General features: G+C 32.5%; 3 protein-coding genes across 5 annotated transcripts; 1 reads left to right on the top strand and 2 right to left on the bottom strand.

The window, feature by feature from the left end:
- The first annotated feature begins 578 nt into the window (after positions 1-578).
- On the top strand, positions 579-6,728 carry LOC101266026 (uncharacterized). Its single transcript, XM_010322070.4, has 7 exons — positions 579-2,611; positions 2,896-3,085; positions 3,200-3,303; positions 3,415-3,517; positions 3,627-3,925; positions 5,424-5,729; positions 6,053-6,728. The coding sequence occupies exons 1-7, from the start codon at positions 1,082-1,084 to the stop codon at positions 6,395-6,397; spliced, it is 2,877 nt and encodes a 958-aa protein (XP_010320372.2). The 5' UTR covers positions 579-1,081; the 3' UTR covers positions 6,398-6,728.
- A 570-nt stretch (positions 6,729-7,298) lies between these two features.
- LOC101249354 (uncharacterized) lies at positions 7,299-10,824 on the bottom strand. Its single transcript, XM_004238175.4, has 6 exons — positions 10,398-10,824; positions 8,923-9,049; positions 8,342-8,481; positions 8,164-8,226; positions 8,005-8,073; positions 7,299-7,648 (listed from the first exon to the last, which is right to left on the bottom strand). Exons 1-6 carry the CDS (start codon positions 10,599-10,601, stop codon positions 7,577-7,579), a joined length of 675 nt encoding a protein of 224 aa, XP_004238223.2. The 5' UTR covers positions 10,602-10,824; the 3' UTR covers positions 7,299-7,576.
- Positions 10,825-15,245: 4,421 nt separating this feature from the next.
- On the bottom strand, positions 15,246-20,501 carry LOC101250112 (uncharacterized). Of its 3 annotated transcripts, none has more exons than XM_069297442.1 (7): positions 19,861-19,997; positions 18,592-18,605; positions 18,318-18,515; positions 16,879-17,105; positions 16,655-16,801; positions 15,968-16,340; positions 15,246-15,761 (listed from the first exon to the last, which is right to left on the bottom strand). In XM_069297442.1, exons 3-7 carry the CDS (start codon positions 18,478-18,480, stop codon positions 15,499-15,501), a joined length of 1,173 nt encoding a protein of 390 aa, XP_069153543.1. In that variant the 5' UTR covers positions 18,481-18,515; positions 18,592-18,605; positions 19,861-19,997; the 3' UTR covers positions 15,246-15,498. The 3 variants fall into 3 exon arrangements, with proteins under 3 accessions (XP_069153543.1, XP_069153544.1, XP_069153542.1); XM_069297443.1 differs by lacking the exon at positions 19,861-19,997 and adding an exon at positions 19,128-19,662; XM_069297441.1 differs by lacking the exon at positions 18,592-18,605 and having other exon boundaries at positions 18,318-18,536; positions 19,861-20,501.
- Between the last annotated feature and the right edge of the window lie 2,735 nt (positions 20,502-23,236).

The following is a 23,236-nucleotide window of genomic DNA, read 5'->3' on the forward strand; positions in this document are numbered from 1 at the left end:
GTATAAGACGATTATATACAATTTGTATTTGTATAAAATGAGAAAGAGAGAAAGACAAAAGAGACTTGGGCAAGGAATATACAATTGAATGGAAATGTATAAAACGAAAAAGACATAAATTATATACAATTTGAATTTGTATAAAACAAGAAAGAGAGAAAGGCAAAAGAGACTTGGACAGGGAAGTACTTTCATTATATAATTATAAGTGTATAGGACAAAAATATATGTATTTGCATGTGTATATACAATTTTCTCTCGCTTTATACAGTTAGAAACACAATTTATAAATTCTACTGTATAAAGCGAGAGAGGCGAGCAACAGGAAGCGAGCGAGAGAGGGAGAGTAGCGAACGAGAATATGAGGGAGAGAAGGACTGACAAACAGTTTGCTATAAAACACAAATAAATCAAATGATAATTACTATATTTATTTTATATTATTAATTTATCATTTTATACAATTATTCATTTGTAAAATAATCTCCATGTCGGACACAAGAAAAAAATAAAAATGAAACATTGCAATATTTCATGTATAATATTATAATTTGGAAAGAACAAATATTTTTGTTGTCATCCCATTATTTCATATTACATGAACTTACGTGGATTTTTAAAATATTTGAGTTGTTCAAAATTTAATTTCTTCTTCGTATTTTTTTAAATATTATTTAGGTTACAATATTATATTTATGATTTCAGAGAAAAATAATAATAGAAAATATGATTTAAATTATATTTTTTAAAGGAAAATTAAAAGAAAAAAAAAAGGGAAATTTGAATGTTATCGGATTTGCTTATGAAAATTAGGTGTTATAATTATACCCAAATTTTTATTCTATTTTCAGCTGCTTTGATTTGGAGGTCCCAGTCCAGTAAATCTCAAAAGCTGTGTTCTTCAACTTCATCAGATTCGCGGTTTTGCTTTGTACTGAATCGCAGGTATTTAGGTCAACAAACCCTAGATTTACTGTTATTGAAGAAGACATAGTAGTAGTAGTTTTTTAAGATACTGTATTTTATACATTATTTGTGCTGTGTTTATTGAATCTGTAATTGTAAGCGCAAGTTTTAGATTATGGAGATGGATTTGAGTGAGAATGGGCACCGTACGAGAAGAGACAAATCAGAGGATGAGGATAGTGAGAGAGTAGAGCGGAAAAAGTACGAAGATAGAAAAACTTACAGTGATAGGGGGGATAGGAGGGAGAGAAGGCGGAGAACTGAACGCCGTGAGAGCGATGATGATGGTGAGGGTAGGAGGGAGAGAAGAAGAATGGAAAGTGGAAATAGGGATGACAATGATGATAAAAAGGATGATTGGAGGGGAGATGAACATGGAGATGGTGGTGGAAGGATGGAGAGGAGGGGAAAAGATGGGAATAAGGAGAATGATGATGAAAGGGATGATAGGAAGGATAGAAGGAGAAAAAATTATGATGATGATGATGATGATAAGAGGGAGAGCAGAAAAGAGGAAACACAAGTTGATGAAAGGGGGGTTAGGAGGGAAAGAAGGCAGAGAATTGAACGCGGTGAGAGTGATGACGATGGTGAGGATAAAGATAGGGATGATAGGAGAACAAGAAGGCGAAGAGCTGAACGTGGAAATAGGGATAGTAGTGATAATGAAAAGGATGATTTGAGGCGTAAGAGGGATGGTGGTGAAAGGATGGATATGAGGCGAAAAGATGAGAATAAGGACGACAATGATAGGAGGGATAGAAGGAGAAAACACGAACAGGTGAATGATGATGATAAGAGGGAGAGCAGAAAAGAGGAAACCCAAGTTGATGATGATGATGAAAGGGATGATAGGAGAAAGAAGAGGCGAAGACATGAGGGTGAAGGTGGTGACTTGAAGGATGATAAGAAGGAGAAGAGTCGAAGGAATGAAGGTGAAAGCGATGGTAGGAAGGAGAGGAGGCGACGGGAAGATGATGATGAAAAGGTGCATAAGAGAAGGAAGGATGAGCACGGACACAGGGATAGAGTTGATCGGTATAATGATGGTAGAGAAGGGGATAAAAGAGGGAGGAAGGATGTAGAGAGAGAAAAGAGGGTTGATGGTGATGACAATAATAGAAAGGATATAAGGCAAAGGGATGGAGATGATAAGCATGGAAAGGAGAAGAATAGGAAAGATAATGCACAAGAGGATGGGACTTTTAAATCCAATGAGGATTCCAAAGTGCAAAAGCAAGATGCTAATTTGCCTACTGACTTAGCAAAGTTGGGAAGGAGTGGGGGTGTTTACATTCCGCCATTCAAATTGGCTAGAATGATGAAGGATGTTCAGGACAAAAGCAGTGTTGAGTACCAGAGGATGACTTGGGATGCTCTGAGGAAAAGTATCAATGGGCTGGTGAATAAAGTTAATGCAGCAAACCTCAAAAACATTATTCCAGAGTTGTTTGCAGAGAATTTGATCCGTGGGAGAGGGCTGTTCTGTAGATCCTGTATGAAGTCCCAAATGGCTTCTCCCGGTTTTACTGATGTATTTGCTGCTTTGGTAGCAGTGGTTAACACCAAGTTCCCAGAAGTGGGTGACCTGTTGCTTAGAAGGATCATACTGCAGCTGCAAAGAGCTTATAAACGTAATGATAAGGTTAGTATCTCTTGCTTCCATGCTTGCAGTTCTTCTGTCTTCTTATTTGTGCAACATACTGTATTGTTGTTGTAAATTATTGATGTTTAGTTGACCAAGAGCATACAGTCTATTTGGATGTCACATAGATACTTGAAAATTCCTCTTTTGAGAGTATGACTACAAGAGAGGGGGGACGGAGGGGTGGAGGATTAATGTGCCAGTTAGTCTGATTGTTCCAATACATGTTTCATCATCCAAATCTTTTCATATTATGTCTTACCCTTAATCGTTCACTCTTGCAGCCTCAGCTGTTAGCAGCTGTCAAGTTTATTGCTCACCTTGTAAACCAGCAAATTGTTCACGAGCTTATTGCTCTCGAACTACTTACAGTTTTGTTGGAGAAACCTACAGATGATAGTGTTGAAGTTGCAGTTGGTTTTGTTACAGAGTGTGGTTCAATGCTTCAGGACCTCTGTCCACGAGGATTGCATGGTGAGTGTACCTTGAAAGATCATTGTATAATATTGAAAACTTACATTTTTTTGTTTATTTGTAAAAAGATTTTGCTGTGTTTGTCATGCTAATACCCTTTTTGCATTTAAATAGGAATCTTTGAGCGGTTCCGTGGTATACTTCATGAAGGAGAAATAGATAAACGGGTTCAGTTCTTAATTGAAAGCCTCTTTGCATTGCGAAAAGCAAAGTTTCAGGTGAGTTTGGTCTTCAATTGTTTTCTGAGTAAGAAGAAAAATTTGATCCCTTTTTTAATTATTTATAAAAGAAAGAAAAAATGTTAGATTGCTTACATGCATCCTCTGCAGGGTTACCAAGCTGTGCGACCAGAGCTTGACCTTGTTGAGCAGGAGGATCAATTAACCCATGAAGTCTCTCTCTCGGACACAATAGATCCAGAAATTGCTTTAGGTATGTCTTATGATAGATTTTATTATTGAAGTTCTATAATGGGTTTCTTTTGATGTCTATTTTGGAATTGTATGGAATTTTGATATTTATGCTTGTCGTATGTGCTCAGATATTTTCAAGCCAGATCCTAATTTCTTAGAAAATGAAAGGAAGTATGAAGAATTAAAGAAGGCAATACTTGGTGAAGAATCTGAGGAAGAAGGAGATTCGGATGCAGAATCAGAGGATGAAGATGAAGATGAAGAGTCCGATGAAGAAGAGGATGAGGAGCAAATGAAAATAAAGGATGAAACAGAGACAAACTTAATCAACCTTCGGAGAACGATCTACCTGACGATTATGTCTAGTGTTGACTTTGAAGAAGCAGGACACAAGTTGTTGAAGATCAAACTAGAGCCTGGTCAGGAGGTTGGTATCATTATCTTTCTTTTTTTTTGTGTTGTTCTACCCTTAAGGCCATGTCATTTACAGAACTGTGTGCATGCCACATGATTGATCTGTACGTTGATTTTTATATGCTTTGAGTTTGGAAGGATAGTAATGTTGCTTTTGATCTGGTCTTCATTACATGAAAAGGGTTTAGTTAAAACAGAAGAAGGTAATTGACTTATTATATAAAGGTCTAGTAAAAAATAGTTTCTGGATATTAATGAAGAGAACAAACACCCAATATTTGAGCTTTTGCTGAATTTGATTTTTCCTCGTATGCGGTGTAGATAACAATAGGGGCATTGCCATTCAATCATGCACCCGTAGAACAATTTTCTGGGGTTCTATTAAACTGATGATTGAGGAGTAGAGGTGGCAATGGAGGTAGGAACCTTGTAATTGGCTTGCCTTTTGGTCGATGGAGGTGGAAATTCATGTTTCTAGCATTGAAAATTTAAGGCAGTAATTAGCTCATCGTTCATGTATAAATATCATGGGAGGACATACGTCACCTGCTATTCACTGCTAAGTTGCTTTGGACTTGTCCATACAGGTTGTTCCATCTATTATTAGTTTTTTTGTTCAGGCACACAGTATCATGACCAATGGAAAAAAAGACTCATGTATGTAAGCATTACACATTGCCAGCTAATACTAGTTTGCATGTGGAACATCCAGCAGAAAATAAAAATGTGAGAGATTGTGGAAATTGCACATTTGTGCTTGTTCTTGGACTGTTATAGAGAAGTCAAAAAGCATTTGAAGGAGTTGAAGATTTTATATTTAGGATCTGAAGCACTCTTTTTCACCAACTTATACCCAAGGAGAGTATTCCCAGTAGATTGTTGCTTTGGGATGTACTGGAGGGTGCTGAGTTTCAGTCGGATTCTGTCTCACTTTGTTTAGCACTGCCTTCATTTCTGCTTAGTGTTAGTTTCTGAATTAGTTTTAACAAGATAAGAACATTTGATATCTACACATTTTGTTAGGTTAGTATATTTTTCTGTGTTTTGAAGCTAGTTCTTATCCTGACTGAAATTCTCAACAATGAATTTCAGTTATTATCCTGATCTGACTCCATTTCTTGCATGTTATGTGTGTTACTTAGAAGGATTAAGGTGGTGTTTTTCTTTGCTCTTCCTCTGAATCAGTACTTATTCACTTGATGATAACTAGCACTAACGGTTTCACATAAGCTACGATTGGTACTTACAGAGTCAACATCAGGATAATTATGTGTTTTGGTATATATTAATTTACCTCTTTATTGTCAACAAGTAATGTATTTTGGTAGCCTGTTATTCTGACTTGATTTCTCTGGGAGATCAAAGTGAAATCGTTGTGGTGTTGTAATCATTTTATCCCAAGACATGTTGATTATACTTGTATTAATGAAGTACTCTTTGCTTGGTTCTGCTAAAAATACATTATAAAAAGGAAGAAAAGAAAAATGATATATATTGGTTGGTCCTTGCAGATGGAGTTGTGCATAATGTTATTGGAATGCTGCAGTCAGGAAAGGACTTATCTTCGCTACTATGGACTACTGGGACAGCGTTTTTGCATGATCAACAAAATTCATCAGGAAAACTTTGAAAAATGTTTTGTGCAGCAGTACTCCATGATCCACCGGCTTGAAACTAACAAACTGCGTAATGTGGCCAAGTTTTTTGCTCATTTGCTCGGCACTGATGCTCTGCCTTGGCATTGTTTGGCTTATATACGGCTGACAGAGGAAGATACGACCTCCTCTTCTCGTATTTTTATCAAGATTCTATTCCAGGTACATCTAATTTGGTCTCTATTTGTACACCTTGCTTTATCTCTTTGTCCCTTTTTGTAAGTTACAGTTTGTTTGATCTTTGTGGACTAATTTGTTGAGACCCTATCGCTATATTGAAAGAAGTTGTTAACCGAGTATCTATGTTCTATTTATAGACCTGTTTATCACTACTAAATATATCACCACATGTCAAAAGTTGCATTTTGTCAAAGCCCATCATTTACCCACCTTTTTCTGGGGTTTTATGCTTTTCCTTCTTTCATCAGCTGAAATACGACATTATTCTATTAGCTTCAAATTCACTCGATGTTTCATTTATGCAGGAGATGTCAGAGCACCTAGGTATCCGCTTGTTGAATGAGCGTCTTAACGACCCCACTATGCAAGAATCCTTGGAGTCTATTTTCCCAAAAGATAATCCCAAGAACACAAGGTTTGCTATCAACTTTTTCACTTCTATCGGTTTGGGTGGAATTACCGAGAGCCTGCGAGAGTATCTCAAGAACATGCCAAGGCTTATCATGCAACAACAGAAGCCTGTTTCTGATTCAGATGAGTCTGGTAGTTCATCTGGTTCTGAATCTTCAGAATCTGAGTCGGAATCATCTTCTTCCAGTTCTGAGGAAAGTGATGATAGTCGAAGGAAGCAGAGGAAGAGGAGAAGATAGAGAGACCATAGACTACTCATCAATCTGAATACTGATACCTATTTCGATCGAGAACTAGTTACTACGTGTTGTCATCCTGAGAAAATTAGATTTTTGTTTGCCTTGTATGTTTAATCCTCTACTATTTGTGCAGTTTCAGTTTTGGCTTTTGTTCCAGTTTTGACTAGTTGAACCTTGTAGAATTTTTCTCTCCTTTTTTCGTGTCGGTCTGCGATTACAGGCCTGAACTTGTTTGTTTATCAGTGTATCGATGAACTTGGAAACTATGAACTGTTGATGCCTGCTGATACTGCTAGAAAGGAATAAATTTGCTAGGGATTTTCGTCAACAAGATGATTTGAACGTTGAGACTTATCTACATGTGAAATGTCATTAGTGAAACTTATTTTTTCATACATCCGAGACAGAGAATCAAATTGAATTTGGGTGGGCTCAACGGATTGAGTTTTAATTTCACTACACCAAATATCAATCGATTCATATCCAAACGGGATTAGAAATGCGAGTTGGACCAACGTTACGACGCTATATGGAATAATTAGAGGGGAAATAAATTAGGACAGCTTATAAATGTTGATATGGGTATACTCTATGAGGCTGTCCCATATTGACTAGTCATAGTGGATACTACTACTTTTATTGCTCTAAATTATTTTAGCTTCTCACCAATATATAGTTACATGTCATTTAATGTGATTATAAAATATGATGTGACTCAATACCAACATTTGTTACTTCAAAATCAAAGAGAACAATTTTTATCATCATGATTTGACAAGGTTTTTGGCTACCACTCAACTTTTAAACGGTACAAGTCAAAATGAGCCAAGTTAAAAAAAAAAAAAAGTGTCACAACCCAAACTCATCAAACAAATAATCAAGTAGTGTAAAGCAAGATTGATTGAGTTGGTTGAATGATGATTTTAACATTTCACACATTAGACTATACATGTGAAGAAGTACATCCAATTCCAACCAGAATTAGTTCAGCATTTCGTTTTATCTTATCTACATAACAATAACTAGCTAGGGGACTAAGCAAAAGACATAGAAGGAGGATAAACAGGAGGAGGAGTATACATATACTACACATTTTACTGCAATAGTGAGTGGACACACAAAAGGTACCACTATTTGTTAGAGAGAGTTAGGAGCATGCTAAAAAGGGGTTGCCCCGAGTCATTTGCAGACCGTCTTCAGTCTCTTAGCTGCTTGAACGAATCCCACAATTACCTGCAACTCGTCCAATTGCTTCATCCCGGAAATAAAAAGTGACAAATGCAGCAGTCAGTAGTGCAGCATGATATAACATAAGCACAATTATACATGGAGGAAGGCTGATATGGTGTTTTACGGGACCAATCAAGTTCAACATGGAAGAACGACGTATCAGAAGAAGTTGACACAATATAAGTACCACATAGTAAAACACGACAGGAAAACTATGAATAGAAGTATGGGAAAATACCTAAAACTCATGTATTAATGGAAGTGACAGGAAAATATCGACTGGAAATAACAACACGTAAGATGGACAGAACAAAAATACAAAGCAAACAGCAAGCCCCAAAAAACGAACAGCAGCATACAGATAATCAAGAAAGTACCTGGGATGTGAAGTGCCTTTGAACAACATCAATTAGTTGCTCCTTTGAAGGGTTAGGTATAGCTTCCCTCTGTTTAAATGCCCAGAAATAAAGTTAATATCACATACTAATAACGAAAAGGATGATCAAACAAACTGGTAATTATTGTAATCCACTTACAAGGTTAAAGTGTCGCCAATATCTCCACAGTGCAGCCATCTCGAGTTTGCTAAGGTCAACCTTCTGTTAGATGATATAATTTTCAAATGATTATCGAAATTGTTGAAGTTATGTTTCAAATGATTACCGAAATTGTTGAAGTTATGTCTAAAAAAAAAAACTTCAGATACTTTCATACCATGGACCCACGATGTGTAGGAATAGATCCTTTCGACTGTGAGTCACATGAAAGGGAGCGGCTCATGGCCTTGTGAGATGACCCGTATGGTTTAAGAGCGCGATGTCTTGCCCTATGAGACTTTTGAGTATCATCGGATGCTAAAGAAATAGAAAGCAAATAAATCACATTACTTTACATAAGAGTGGGCCAAATGACAATAATCACAACAAAGAAAAAAGAGTTATCAGCAGTGATAAAAGCAAAAAGTTTTCTGTACATAAAGAATCCTATGTAACAATACTATAAGAATTTTGACTATGCAAATTCTCGTATAGTAGAAGAATCAAAAGATATAAAATATAAAGAAAACCATATCAGATTCCGAACTTCCACAAAAAAGAATGTTTCAACCTTTCTCTGCAAAATTCTTTAATTCTAACTTTTCACATAACACGTTTTAGACCACAAGATTAAAGAACATTTTGTGGTATAGTCTGCATATCTTTGCTTTCTTAAATATCGTGTCGACTGTCGAGTCAAAAACCAAATAAACAAATAGAAAATGGGGAATATAATATATCATAAATCAGGTGACTCACCCATATCTGAACCATTCCACTGAACATTTTCAAATTCAAGGTCATCATCATCTTCATTACCAGTAGGAGCTTCAATCACACTTAAAGCATTCCTCTGCAGTTTCACCTCTATGCCATTCGTAAGAACCTGGGATTTACATTGAACGGATTCACAAAAACGAAATTAGGCTAATGTTTAAAATGTTGATTTTATTCTATCAGATAAAATAAAAAACAACAACAGAAAAGACAAGAAATAAACAACTAAACATGATATATGGTTCTGCTTAATTCTGACACAACACATTAACAACAAAATTATCAAAAGGTTAATTAATTAAGCAAGCAATATATGTCTAATCTGGAAGAATCTTCTAGTTGACAGTCAATTACAAAAAAAAAAAAAAAAAGACAAATCCTCTCTTGTTTATACTTGTACACACACACACACAAAAAAAAAGCTATGGATATTAGTTCTAATACTGACAGATCTGTTGAACTCTCAAAATTCAATGGAGTCCAAAAGTAAACATAATCTCTGGGAAGTAAAATTCATCAGTTCATAAAACAAAGAATCCACAGCTAATACTAATAAAACACAAATCCCTCAGTATTACTATATTCTGCTACTTAAATTATTCTAATCTGGAGATTACAACACATTTGAAGATGAATAAGAAAGAAAAAAAGATTCACCATATTGCCTCTGAAACTCAAAAAAAGCAATTCCCCTAATTCTCTACCCCAATAGAACTCCTTAAAACACTAGATCTATCAGTGTAAAGAAATTTTAAGAATTGAACCCTGTTCTTTAAGGACTTAATCTCAAATGTAAAATTCAGTTCCTGAGAAATTGCTTTTGTAAATACCAAAGAGCTTCAACTAAAGAGAAACAATGAGACTTATAGATGCAAGGCCATAGTTCATAATTAAAAAAAAGCAGCAGAATAAGAAAAAATTGAAACTTTGTCAGCTGAAAACTCAAATTCACCAAACTGCAAACAAACCATACCAGAATAAATGGAAAAATCATCATATAAGGAAGCAAACTCAACTCTTTACTCAATGAATGGCTTAACCAAAAAAACCCAAAAGAAGCACATTAAACCAGTATAAAATTCACTCACAACCCAAATTTCTGATTTCACAAACAACCCAATTTAACTAAGCATAAATTAAAAAAAAAAAAAAAAACTTTAAACTAAAATAAAGTGGAAAATCATCAGCCAATGCCAAGAACCACACCACATTGAAAACCCAGTATAAAAATTCACTTCACAACCCAAAATTCAGATTTCAAAAACAACCCATTTTAGCTAAACATAAATTAAAAAACCCCAAAACATCAAACTAAAATGAACTGAATAATCAGCAGCCAATAACAACCACATTGAAAACCCAGTATAAAATTCATTCAAAACCCAAAATTCATATTTCAAACACAACCCATTTTAGCTAAACATGAATTAAAAAACTCCCAAAACTAAAATCATTACCAGCCAATGCCAACCACCAAGCCCAACAGCCTTCTTAACAACTCCCTGAAGTCCAACTAATACAGACTTAGTCCTATTATTCCCCGTCACAATAACTTTAGTATGCCTTGGGAGCACAGATAACTCCTCTTCACTGCTATCCCCACAGCTCTGTAACTGAGCAAACCCATTTCCATGCACTGAACTCTCCATAGCTTCCAGCATTTTTTTCCCAAAAAAAAAAAAACGAAACACCCAAAATTCAATCCACAAAACTGATCAAAATAGAAAGATCACACATTGTAGAATTCAAAAAGTTGGGTTTTTTATAGTAAAATAGTAGAAAAATTAAGAGAAATTTGAGAAATTAATCGAATGAAGAAACACAGTTTAGTTTTTTTTTTCTAGAGAGAGAGAGAATGAATTTTTTTTGATGTGTTTTTTTTTTTCTGCTTTTAGTTTCTTTATGCAGTAACTCTATGAATCCCGGAGACTTCAAATGGACCAATAAGATATAGCCACGTAAACATAGTGGGCCCGTCAATCATGCGCTTTTACGGCATGATATAATACAATTAGCCGGTTACCGGTTACCGGTAGCTGATTAGTGGGTGGTGGGGTGGGGGTCGGGGGTTGAGGGGGTAAAAGGGGGTGGGGTGAGTCTGTTCAGTTTCTCTGACGACCGTTTTTTGACTGGTGGAGGAAAATGGATATAGTGGTGATGATGCTAAATGACAAAATTACCCTTTGTTTATTTTCATTTTCTTAGTCACTAATCCACGTGATTACTATTTTATTAAAATTGTATAAAATTAATTTATTCGAAATTGTCTCGTTGTATTGTAACCGTCTCTAATGGTAAGGTTTACGTATATTTTTTAATTTTTTTGAATTAACTTCTCTATTGAAATTTTACTATGCATATTGTTTTTATCGCATTATGTTGATTTACCTTAAATGTTGATGTGATTCAATTAGTTTTTTAAATTATATGAAATAAGAAAAGTTAATACGAATGAGACTTTAGATTTATTAAGATTGCATAAGTTTGAATTATACAAAAGATATATATATATATATATATATTTATTTTTTTACCTACTACTTAAAATCGTTAGAAATATCTTGTAGCTTACTGTTGAAGAACACATATATTGTCTTGTAATTATTTACATTTTTCTAGTTTCGTTTAAAGTCCTACCATTTAAACTTGTGAATGTTATTTAAATTTAATCGAGTTTCAATATGAATATCGAATATCGAGCGAAGATGAAAAGAAAAAGTGAATGCTCCAATAATGGATTGATCTTAGAAATAAATACGTTTCAAATATCTATGTATAATTTATCATGTTTTTTTTCCTCTTTATGTTATGTTAATAAAAAGAAATAAATATTCAACTTCGTCTCGATAGAGGAAAAGTAGCTACTAAGCTGAAATTATTGGACTTCTAAAATAAGTAGTGTATTCTCATCATATTTTTAAAAGTTAAAAGTATTGCTTTAAATTTGAAATAAATTATTAATTTTATTTTAAATTAAGAATTATTTTTAAAATATTATTTTATTTGACTAATTAAACTTAAATATAATCAGATATGTCAAATGACATAAAAAGTGATTTCGAATTCTTCTAGAAGCATGGATTTCTTAATAAAATTTTTAAAATAGTGTTAAAAATACTCTTAAACTTGACAAGAATTTTAGATTTATTTCATTTATTAGTTAATTAAATAATTATTTTTAAATCGTCAATAATTTAAAAATAAAACTAATAATTACTTTTATTATTGAGAAAAGTTTGAATGTTAGTAATTAAAATTGCTTTGAAAAAGTTGTAAATAAAAAGAATAGTACAAATTATAAATATGTAGTTTTTTTAGAGTAAAATAATAATAGAGGAAGTAACGTATGAGAAGTGTGAAGTAACGGAAGAAGAAAACCCGCGAAATCATGTGAGGGCCCCACCTGTAAGAAGAGGTCTACCGGCCGTCGGTGTTGTCTTTATCTCACACTAGGATGTTTTATTTACCCAAAAAATAAATTTAGTAATATGTACTATATCAAAATAATAAATAAAGGCACGCATTTTAAAATTTTGATTTTAAAAAAAAAAATTGAAGGAAGTTATATAAAAAAATAAAAAAGTTAATGTTTTCTTTTGTAAAATTTGAATAGGATAAAAATTGAGGATATGTTGTTGAGAAAATTAAGGTAATAGAATATACCATCAAACACATTGATGGAATCAGAATTTTCAATAAAATAGTTCAAAATTCGTAGAAATAAACACATGAACTAGTTGAAGAAAGTCCAACATCTATTATATATTCATAATTATTAGTTTAACCATATATAAATAGTATAATTTTCCGTCGAAGAGGGTTCAATTGGCTCTGTCCCTAATCGAACGACATAACGACTTACTTATCGATATCATATATTTAGATTGAACAAAGAACGTATCCAACAACAGCTGATCATATGAGATTTTAAAAATACAAAAAGAAGAAGAATATAACATCAAAAAATAAACAAAATTAATTAATCCAAACAATAATGAACTTTTCTTCGTATTATTAATTACATTAATTAATTAATCCAAAATTTCCCGCCACTATGGAGATAGATTGACCGTAGATTTACGTTGTCGATTATTTGTAGCCGTCGGATGATTAATAAAAAAAAAAGACGTTAAAGATCTTTCGCATAACATGTGTAATCATCACTAAAGTTGAAAATAAAAGGTTTTGTTCCTTCTTTTTATTTTTTCCTCGTAAATATATTACCTTAATATTAAAAAGCCAAAATTGACATAAAGTCATAAAGCAAAATTGGTGGAAATAAACAATATATAGTCCAACTTAATGTCCCTGACTTGAACTATATTAATCAATTGATTAAGGGAAAGGCAAAATATATATTAAATTATCGTAAATTATAAATAGATATTATCTATTATACTTTTGTGATATTGATTATCCTGCCGTTTAAAAAGAAAATTAAAATATCGATGTTCTTTACTCTAAAGAGAGATTAAATAGGAATACGTGACATAATTTTAAACAAGAATATGACAAGTGTATGTTCGTATAAAGAGTATATATACTCTAGTTTTTTAACGGCAGAAACATTAATTTTCAAAAGTATGACGGAGGTGTCTAATAACAAAGAGTGTTAAAATCTTTATCGGTATTTATTAATTATCATTGGATCCAATTTTGCTAAAGATTTTAGCGATATAGATAAAAAGTATTAATTGTCGCTAAAAAAATATATATAGTAGCAATTAAGTTATTACTGTTAATTAATTATCGATAAAAATCATGTAGCGATTTTCGCTAATTCAGGAAGATATGTTTTTTCTCATTGGTTTATATATATATTGATGAGTGGTAAAAAAAATCACTTGAAAACTAATAAAATATGGTCCACATATTAATTTCAATCATTTGGATTATCCTATTACGTCTTGTTACTAAAACATAATTAGCGTACTTGAAATATTTTCTCAAGTGGACAGATGAACAATAGATAATATTATCACAAGTTGATAAAGTTTTATTTTAGAAAACATTATTTTAGTAAACCCAAACCTTTCATTTTTTTCCCATTTTATAATTGACTAATTAAATGTCACTCCCAAGATCATGTGATTATTTTTGGTTAATTATTGTTTATTATTATGGGTATAATTAAGGGCAACTATTTGTTTATTGACCTGCTTTTGTCTTGTCGTTTCTAGTTCTACTTATTTTTGAAAATTAAACAAGATTATTATGACATGTGAAATAAGCTCGCAAATGATATAAAATTAATTTAAGAAATACTTCTTGATTATGACGGTGAAATTTTTATATCAACAGTTTGTTAGAACGATAATAATTAATATTAGCTTCATCACAATTAAGCAACCAATGTCCGGAATCTAAGAGATTTTTTAAAAGAGAGGAGGAGTATCAACATGGCAAAGGTATTAGTCGGTTCATTAGGTCACATGTTAAGCATGCCACCAGTGTTTATCTTAGGTCAGGATCGGACCCTCGAGGAGGTTCATATATAGTTGCATTATTTATAGTTTTCTTGTTTGTAGACGCAACAGATTCAAAAATGTCTTTCATGTTAAGGCATAACTTATTATTCATACGCTTCATATTGCTCTCAGTTCTCGCGTCAATCCTAGAAAAACTCATATTGAGCTTAATGAGAAAACTCGAACTAATGACTTTCACCACGTCATTGGATTGCTAAAAATCTAATTTTCTAATGGGCCTTGCCTAACTGGTCCATCTCTTTGACTTGATGTTTTGGTTCAGCCCACATTTAACAGCCCAGTCCCAAATCCTTGGGCGCCTTCATATTTTTATGAAGAAAATAGTTTTTTAATATATTCGAACTGCATGTTAATATATTTAAATCAGTATTTAATGTATCCGAGCTAATTTTTAATGTATCTAAGCTAGTATTTAACATATTCGAGCTAGTTTTTAATGTATTCGAGCTACATATTAATGTATCTCTGATAATATTTAACATATCTGAGCTTTAATTATTGTATCCAGGTTTTTTTAATTTTCAAGAGATTAATGTAATTAGAAACTTATTAAAACTATGAGATTTATGTAATTTACACATATTTTTGTGGTATTGGCAACCAATAAACTACTAATTATTTGAAATCAACAAAAATTGGGGGTACAGGGCAAATATTCCTTTATCACATGTCTCAGGTTCAAGCCAATTAATTGCCTTTGTCGAAGAACATTTTATGCTCCCCTCCCCCGCCCAAGTGTTGGACCTTTCTATACGAATCCAGAGTTTATCTGGCTTCAATGCAGATACCAAACAGCGAGAGAAAAATCAAAAAAAGTAAATGAAAAGAAGCTATCATTTCAAGAGCTATCAAAAGTACTCTAGATGTTTGTCTCTTTATATTACAAATGAATATGCTACAGTTTTTCATCTGTATTAAAGAGAACTACTTTCCTATTTTAAATCTTAAATATCATAAAGTTTAAAATTTAGTCTAATGCACAAATTCTGCCCCCCTCCCCCCCTCTTTTTTTTTTTTTTTTTTTGTTAAAACTATACTAGTAAGAGTTGAAACAACAAGTATGTAGAAACTAGAAAGGCATAAAACACAGGAACTTCATTAGCTTCTTTGAACGTTTCTCCTCCCTTCGAGCTGCACGTCCAGGTTCATCACTGCTGCTGTTGCTGCTGCTGGATGATGTTGTGGCTCTACGAGCATGTGATGGACCTTCATCCTTCAGTTTCTTAGCCACCTTCATTTTCTTAACAGCCCGATCTTGAGATTTCGATTTGTCATTATCAGGAGTTTGTTGAGTTTCTTTGGCTTTAGCATCATTCCCTATAAATACAAACCCTGCCAAGCAATGCCAGATGAATCAAAGAATAAGTTTTACTCTAAACATTCATGTGTTTCTTCCAGATGTCAAATCTCTTTCAAATTTGGTGTTCATGATTCAAACGAATTAGTTCTTAATGATAATAGGCTAAAAGATAGATTGTTGAACAAGTTTTGAGTGTTTATGAAAACTATAGAAGTTGAGGGCGAACACGTTTACTTACCTAAAGGTCCAGGCTGCACAACTACATCATTTGCTATTTGACACATCATTATGGTATGATGATTGCTGGTCGAACCTTTTCCACTCAAATCTTCCTTCTTCTCATCATTCAGTTCCGCAAGAAGTGAACCTTTTCCACTCAAATCTTCCTTCTTCTCATCATCTAGTTCCGCAAGAAGTGCCCGAGAGTTGAAAAATTCATCAGACACGAAGCTCTGGCGACTTGTATTCTCTGAACTAGACGAATCATGTGATGCTCCATCAATAAGGTCATTCAATTCCAGGTAGTCCCCTCGCATAATGCAATCTATCTCAGAATGATCTATCCATTTGTCAACGAGTGATGACCCAGCCACTTCTATCTGTCCGTTTACCTGATAAAACTTCCGCAGTCATTAGATGGTTTTGCTGACAGCATATAAACACATGGAACTAATGCACAATAGTCATGTAGGTACAATATCCTGAATATTCAGAACAAATCCGAGACATTTGTGAACCACAAAGATGAAAAACAGGAAATAGAGTTGAACTCAAGCTCATTCAGAACTGGCGAAAGACTTTGTTATGCCCCACAAGACAATCTACACCGACATACACAACCATATAATGACAGAACTGTGTTAAAACTAGTTGGACATTAGCAGGATGGAAGTACTAGAGAGTAAGGAGATGAAGTAGCACCAACCTGGGGTTCAGCAATTGAACGTTGCCCATCGTTACCGCTAGCGTCTGGGTTAACTGATGGGATAAAGCTAAAATAGCTCAATAGGTGACGTACATCGTCGTGCTCTGCATCATTCCACAAACCAAAAAATCTACAAATTGAAGACTCCTGCAAAATATCCAACCAAACCATTAGTTCACCAGCGTAAAGATAGGATTATAGGAAAGATGGTAGTAAAGATTTACCTGTGACTTGGTCAGATCACGCTGCCCTTTCGGTGTTACTTTATACTCATGCATTATATAGACAGTTTTCTGCTCGATAGAGGCTTGGACTTGAAAAAATTCATAGGTGGTTCTCCAACCACTGATATCAGAATTTGCAAAAATTTCACAGGCTGAATCTTTTACTCTCCAGAGTCCATATTCCGTCGATTTTTCCTCAGTTTTTCTTACTAGGAACCATGCTCCATCTATGCGTATCGTGAAACGTTAGTAAGAAAAATGATTAAAGTTGCCTCAAAGTAAATTGATTATAAAATGCAATCACCAAAAAACATATGAACCAGTTTGTCAACAATGTAAAAGAAGAGAGACAGAAAACATGTGTACTCAACAATCTAAAACAAGAGAGTAGAGTGTACGCAGACCTTACCACTACCCCGTGGAGGTAGAGAGGTTGTTTCCGAAAGACTCTCGGCTTAAGTGCAACAAATCCAAGTAAAAGAAGAAGAAAAAAGTGAATCAAGCATAGCAATTAATAAGGAAAGAAGTGCATAGCCTACAAGAGAAAAACAATAACAAAACAAAATAATGTGATAATCGGAACACATGATGATAAATATCAAAGGCAAGAAATACAAGAATACGATTAGTACTAAAATAGACACAAACAAGCCTAAATCTTCAAGCATCAAGACAACACTCCACTGCCTACTAGCCTTCTACCCTAATAGCGAACTCCACGCACTCCTATCTAAAGTCCGAAGTGGTTTTGTGTGATACATTTATTCTGCAGAAAGAAACATGAGGGAAATAGTGATACAAGACGTGTCTTCTGCTATGACCAACTACTTAGCTAGATCAGTTTCAATGCCCAGAACTTATTCTAAATAGCACCTCCGAAGGTTGTAGTTCTATAACTTTACATTATTAATTTATCATCTTGAAATAGAAGGTTGTCTGTTAAAGGTTCATAAAGTCACATTTTCTATCAAACACACTTAGAAGTATTAAAGATCGCCGATCTAGTACTTCACCATCGATTTCAATCCAACACGTTTTATCCTTTTCTCAACAAGCTCCATTAATTTATCATCTTGAAATAAAAGGTTGTCTCTTAAAGGTTCATAAAGTCGAATCTATCAAACACACTTAGAAGTATTAAAGATCGCCGATCTAGTACTTCACCATCGATTTCAATCCTACACGTTTTATCCTTTTCTCAACATGCTCTATCAAAGGAATAGTAAATGAAATTAGGCGTTAATTAAGATCCCTATATTCCTTCCTCTAAAAGCAAATCAAGTTTCAGATTTCCTAATTGGATACAGCCATTTGAACACAGATGAGGCGATAAAAACAAACTCTTCCGCAAACAGGACAGCAATTTTTTAACATAGAATCTACAAACATCATCTGATTGATGAATGGACAGTAATCCAGTAATTAAACTTGATGTTTACCTGGCAAATTTGAAGGATCATACTGATAGGGATTAAACTCAATCAAATCATCAGGGATGGGCGATCCACGGTTAATCTGGTGGAGGACCAAAAAGATTTCACCATCAGTCCCACAGGAACTCATCAAGCCTGGAGGTGAAGCTGACGGAGACAGAGGACGCATGGTAGACAGATGATGAAATAGATCAAAGCTGGAAAAGCTAGCGTTCCGATCTACTTCTGTGTTAAATCAGAGAAAGAGAGTAAGTGAGACAAAGGCACAAACAATGCTAGCGTTCCGATCTACTTCTGTGTTAAATCAGAGAAAGAGAGTAAGTGAGACAAAGGCACAAACAATGACAGCTATCACATAACCAAGACTTAAATTCCGCAATGACTTTCTGTATAACGACAATCATAAAGAAGAAGAAAAATCCAAAAGATCATTCATCAGATTAATGAGATACAACTTTTAACTACCCCTCTAATTTTTATTTTAAAAAATATAAATCTAGGCGGACATATCGAATCTGCTTCATAATCTAAGATAGATTACTGTAAATACAGACACAAAGCTGAGCAAGTTTGATCAATTCTTGTTCATCTAACATGTTCATAAGTGCCTTATAAAGGAAATGAACCAAAAAAGCTCAAAGTCATTTCAATCAGCGCACTCAATTAACTTCAGATTCGTCGAAAAATGTTGAACAAAATTAGAAACTTATGATGATAAATCTAAATGGATAGATATCTCACTAATTAAGAAATCAGCCTGTTTATTTTCAGAGGTAACTTTCACCAACTTTAACAACAACATACTCAGTTCCTTACCTTACCCTTACTTCAGAGGCAGAGAGGTTGTTTCCGATAGACCCTCGGGTCAAGGGAAAACAGTCCAAAACATATCAGAAAAAAGAATAACGGAAGTACAAGAAACAACACATAATAACAAAAACAGCAAAAGGAAAAACAGTCAACGCATTCCAGAAAAAGAAGTAACGGAAGTACAAGAAACAACAGATTATAACAATAACAGCAGAATGAAAATCAGTCAAACCATTCCAAAAAAAAAAAAAAAGAACAAGAAACAATATATAATACCAAAAAACAACAGATAGTAACAATAACAGAACAGAAACTACAATGAAACAATACGATCGTTTTATCAAACTTCAAATGATATCTAAAACAGCATCCAACATTAGCCCATTGACTAAGCCTTGACTTGAAAAAAACCTTCAATATCATATACACATAATTGGAAAACCATCAAAACAACAATCATTAGAAAAAGAACAGATTATTCAGACATGATCACCGCGAAAACAAGAACAACAAAAAAATCCACATAACAATGATCATCAAGATGGAAAATTCAGAATTGGACAAGCAAAATCAGAATTGAACACTGAAAAAAAATGATAAATGAAGGTACAATCAAAACATTATCCATCAATATGTAAGCTTTTTTAAGTAAAAAAACAAACAAAAATAGAAAGCTACATAATTGAGTAACAAGAACATAATTATTGGTAAAAATAAGCAAGAAATCTAAAGTTCTAACCTTTCTTGATGGCTTTCTCTCTCTATACTTTCTATTTGAGTTGTAAATAATTTGTGTGTTTTTTGCTTGAAAGCTTTATATAGAGGGGTCTGTAGTGGGATTTGTTAGTGTGACCATGGTCAGTTAATTGTCCTTCCTCACAGTTAAACACTTTCTACTACTACTCCTAGCTTGCACCATATGACATCGAAAATTTATGATCGTGGCGTTCGGATCAATTTTAATGTATGTTAATTAATTTTATAGAATATTCATTATCAAGTGTCGATAATTCTGTTCACCAAAATTAGGACAGATGAAAAGAATCACTTTGTATTTTTTGTTTCTTCTGAATTTTAAACCTGAGAACTCGAGTTCTTAGTCATATTATTGATAGCTAAGCATACTCTTAAGTGTTCTTGTTCAAAATCATAAATTTTGAATTCGAACTCCATTAAAAAATATTTAACTAAAAGTTTTCGTGGAATTGAATTTAGCCAACCTCAATAATGATAAAAATCAGTCAATGCTACTTGCGCTGACTCCATATATTTGAAAGTGTTTAATTGCTACGGAACTTAAGCTTGAAAGAAAAATTACTAAAATTTATAATTTTAAAATAAGTCATTAATAAATAAAAAGGGTAAAAGCAAAAAAGAGATATGACATAAGTTAAGACGAAAAAGTATTTATTTTGAGAATTTTTTAGCTTTGATTTTGACCTTGGTCTTTGGTACACTGAATAATGAAATTTTTCATAATTAATTTAGATTTATTTTATTTTATCATATTTTATTCAATTTGATATTATTTTATTTCGAGAACTAAAGGGTTTAAACGTGGCACAATGTCATTGGTCTAATCACATGAAGAGTGTTTTAGGCGTGTGGACCCTTATTTGGTACAGTAATCTGAGTCAGCAATTGGCCTTGAAATAATCCTTTAACATTCACTTTTATTACGCAATGTGCTTATGCTTGGCTGATGCCATTTTTTGTTTCGATCGTGAAATTATATTGGACATGTTATTGTTTATAACGCAAATTTTATGTTATGGACGATTAAAGATTAACATATAAATCATAGTTATAGTAATTGTGAGAGATTTTTTACGTCTTATAATTATTTTAATTTAAAGAACTTATTGTGAACCATGATGACTCCATAAGGATTCGAATACTAAATATGAAAAATAAGATCAATCAACTGATACTATTAAACCAAATAAACGTCGTTGTGTTCTATCTGTGATCTAGACCTTGTTAGTTATTCAAATTTAATAATATAGTTAAGGATGTAAATAATATTTGGTTAAAATTAGAAAAAGTAAATATTAAGTTTAAAGTAAATTCATTGTTTGAATATGAGCTTCGAACTAAAAAAGATTAGTGAAAATTATTTTTCAATCTAATTATTCCATATACTATAATTTGAAATAATATTTTGATGCTTCTTTAATACTTAAAAATATATTCCCCACCACTTTTTAAGGAAGTGAATTTATATAATTATGGATCTACACTTATTTGAAGAAATTTAACAAAAAAAAGTTTAGAAAGCAGGTGAAATAAAAAGGGAACTTATGTCAAAATCATCTAATTTTTGTTTTTGATGTTTGTCCCATCTCTCCTGAATAAGAAAATAATTTTAATTTGCATTTTTGTTTAAATAATAATGTTAATTTTAAAACATTATATTAAAAATTTCACAAATTTTATATCAAAACATCCACTTGTCTAGATACTGCCAAAAAAAATGTAATTGACGGTGCTAAAAGGATTATCAATTTTCAAACTGATGAAAAGGGGTTTGATGGGGTAGGGTGGGGTGGGGTTAGGGGTTGGGAAAGGAAGAAACTTTAACATTTTTAACAAAAAATTAATAATAACCTATAATCTATAGCAATTATAATATGATTTTTGTTTGAGATAAGTATTGATAATCAATAATGAAGAACAAATTTTTGTAATTATTATTTGAGAAATATCAATACAGTAATAATAGAAAATTTGATTTAAAGCAAAAAAAATTAAAAATGCTCCAACTTATATTTTTACATCCAAGACTTACGTTTTACTCTCGAAGCTTGTGCCTCAAATTTAAAAACTTACGTCTTATAAATCTAAATCTTTGATTTACGCCCAAAAACATTTTTGAAAATATCGATTATAACAAAAAGAGTTTTGCATAATAGAATGACACAACACAACAAATTAATCACTTGTTTACCAAAAATAACTATCTATTGGTCTATGTCATCAATAAATAAATTATTGGATAGTTCATTGCTTCTTGACTCCAATTGAATAAAGAAAAAAGTTTGTGATTAATTATTAATAAAAGATTCAATTTTTTAAATGATTGATAGTTTTTCCCTTTTTGAATTGACCATGTGGTCTTGTCACCTTTTCTCAATCACTTAATTTTCCTTCAATGTTAATGAGTCAATAATGTCATATAAAAACACAAAACATTCCACAATTTTATTTGAATGTTCAAGATTTTATTTATATTATAAAAAAAGATATAATTTTTTAAGAGGTTGTTGGTTCATAAAAACATTTTCTATCTTAATTAGTACAAAAGAAAGGAGTTTGAATGATCTTAGAGATTTTTTAAAATCTAATTTTCATAATTTAATGTAAAAATAATTAATCTCGATACTAACATTCTATGAATTGATAAGTGTTATATAATTTTGACATTTAAGTTATACCATGATTTTAATAATAAAACGAAACTAAATATTCATTTCAAAACTACTTATGCTTTTACAATATACCAAACATTAGATAACTTTGGTATACCAATTAAGATGTTTCATGATTATAATTGTCAGACTAATTTATTTTGTTTCTAAAATAAAATAAAATACGCACTTGCTCAGATTTGATATCCCACCTTATCCTATAAATCAAATAAAAGTATTATGAATTCATTCTTAGATTTAATCATAGAGTATATATAAAAAAGATTCAATTTTGAAATTTTAGGATAGTTGTTTTTTTCATGAATTGACCATGTGGTCTTATCACCTTTCTCAATCATTCAATTTTTTGTTCTAATATTATGTGTCATTTGTCAATGAGTCATATACACGCAAAAGAAGAAAACCACTAAGGGTTTTTCAAGTTTTTAGATTTGGATATGCTAAAATTAATTAATTTTAATCGATGATTTGATTTGTTGTTAAATAGACATGCCTTATATAAATTCTAAAAAAAATTGTTTATTTATAAAATATACTTTCTACTTTACTTGGTAGATAAAATGTTTGAAGAATCTCGTATATGTTCTTGTCATTTATCTTGTTTTATGTTAAAAATAATTAATTTTGATATAATTATTGTTATTAATGATTTGACACGAATAACATAGTATTGAGCTTCAATGTTGT

The sequence above is a fragment of the Solanum lycopersicum genome, chromosome 4, assembly GCF_036512215.1.
Source record: "Solanum lycopersicum chromosome 4, SLM_r2.1".
In the NCBI taxonomy this organism is placed as follows: Eukaryota; Viridiplantae; Streptophyta; class Magnoliopsida; order Solanales; family Solanaceae; genus Solanum; species Solanum lycopersicum.

Coding starts and splice junctions, on each gene's coding strand:
- LOC101266026 (XM_010322070.4), top strand. CDS start 1,082: ATGGAGATGGATTTGAGTGAGAATGGGCACCGTACGAGAAGAGACAAA. Junction 3,518..3,626: donor AGATCCAGAAATTGCTTTAG/GTATGTCTTATG, acceptor GTATGTGCTCAG/ATATTTTCAAGCCAGATCCT. Junction 3,926..5,423: donor AACTAGAGCCTGGTCAGGAG/GTTGGTATCATT, acceptor TGGTCCTTGCAG/ATGGAGTTGTGCATAATGTT.
- LOC101249354 (XM_004238175.4), bottom strand. CDS start 10,601: ATGCTGGAAGCTATGGAGAGTTCAGTGCATGGAAATGGGTTTGCTCAG. Junction 8,482..8,922: donor GTGGAATGGTTCAGATATGG/GTGAGTCACCTG, acceptor CTATTTCTTTAG/CATCCGATGATACTCAAAAG. Junction 8,074..8,163: donor ATTGGCGACACTTTAACCTT/GTAAGTGGATTA, acceptor GCATTTAAACAG/AGGGAAGCTATACCTAACCC.
- LOC101250112 (XM_069297441.1), bottom strand. CDS start 18,480: ATGCGTCCTCTGTCTCCGTCAGCTTCACCTCCAGGCTTGATGAGTTCC. Junction 17,106..18,317: donor TGATCCTTCAAATTTGCCAG/GTAAACATCAAG, acceptor CGATACGCATAG/ATGGAGCATGGTTCCTAGTA. Junction 15,762..15,967: donor TGTGCAGCCTGGACCTTTAG/GTAAGTAAACGT, acceptor ATTGCTTGGCAG/GGTTTGTATTTATAGGGAAT.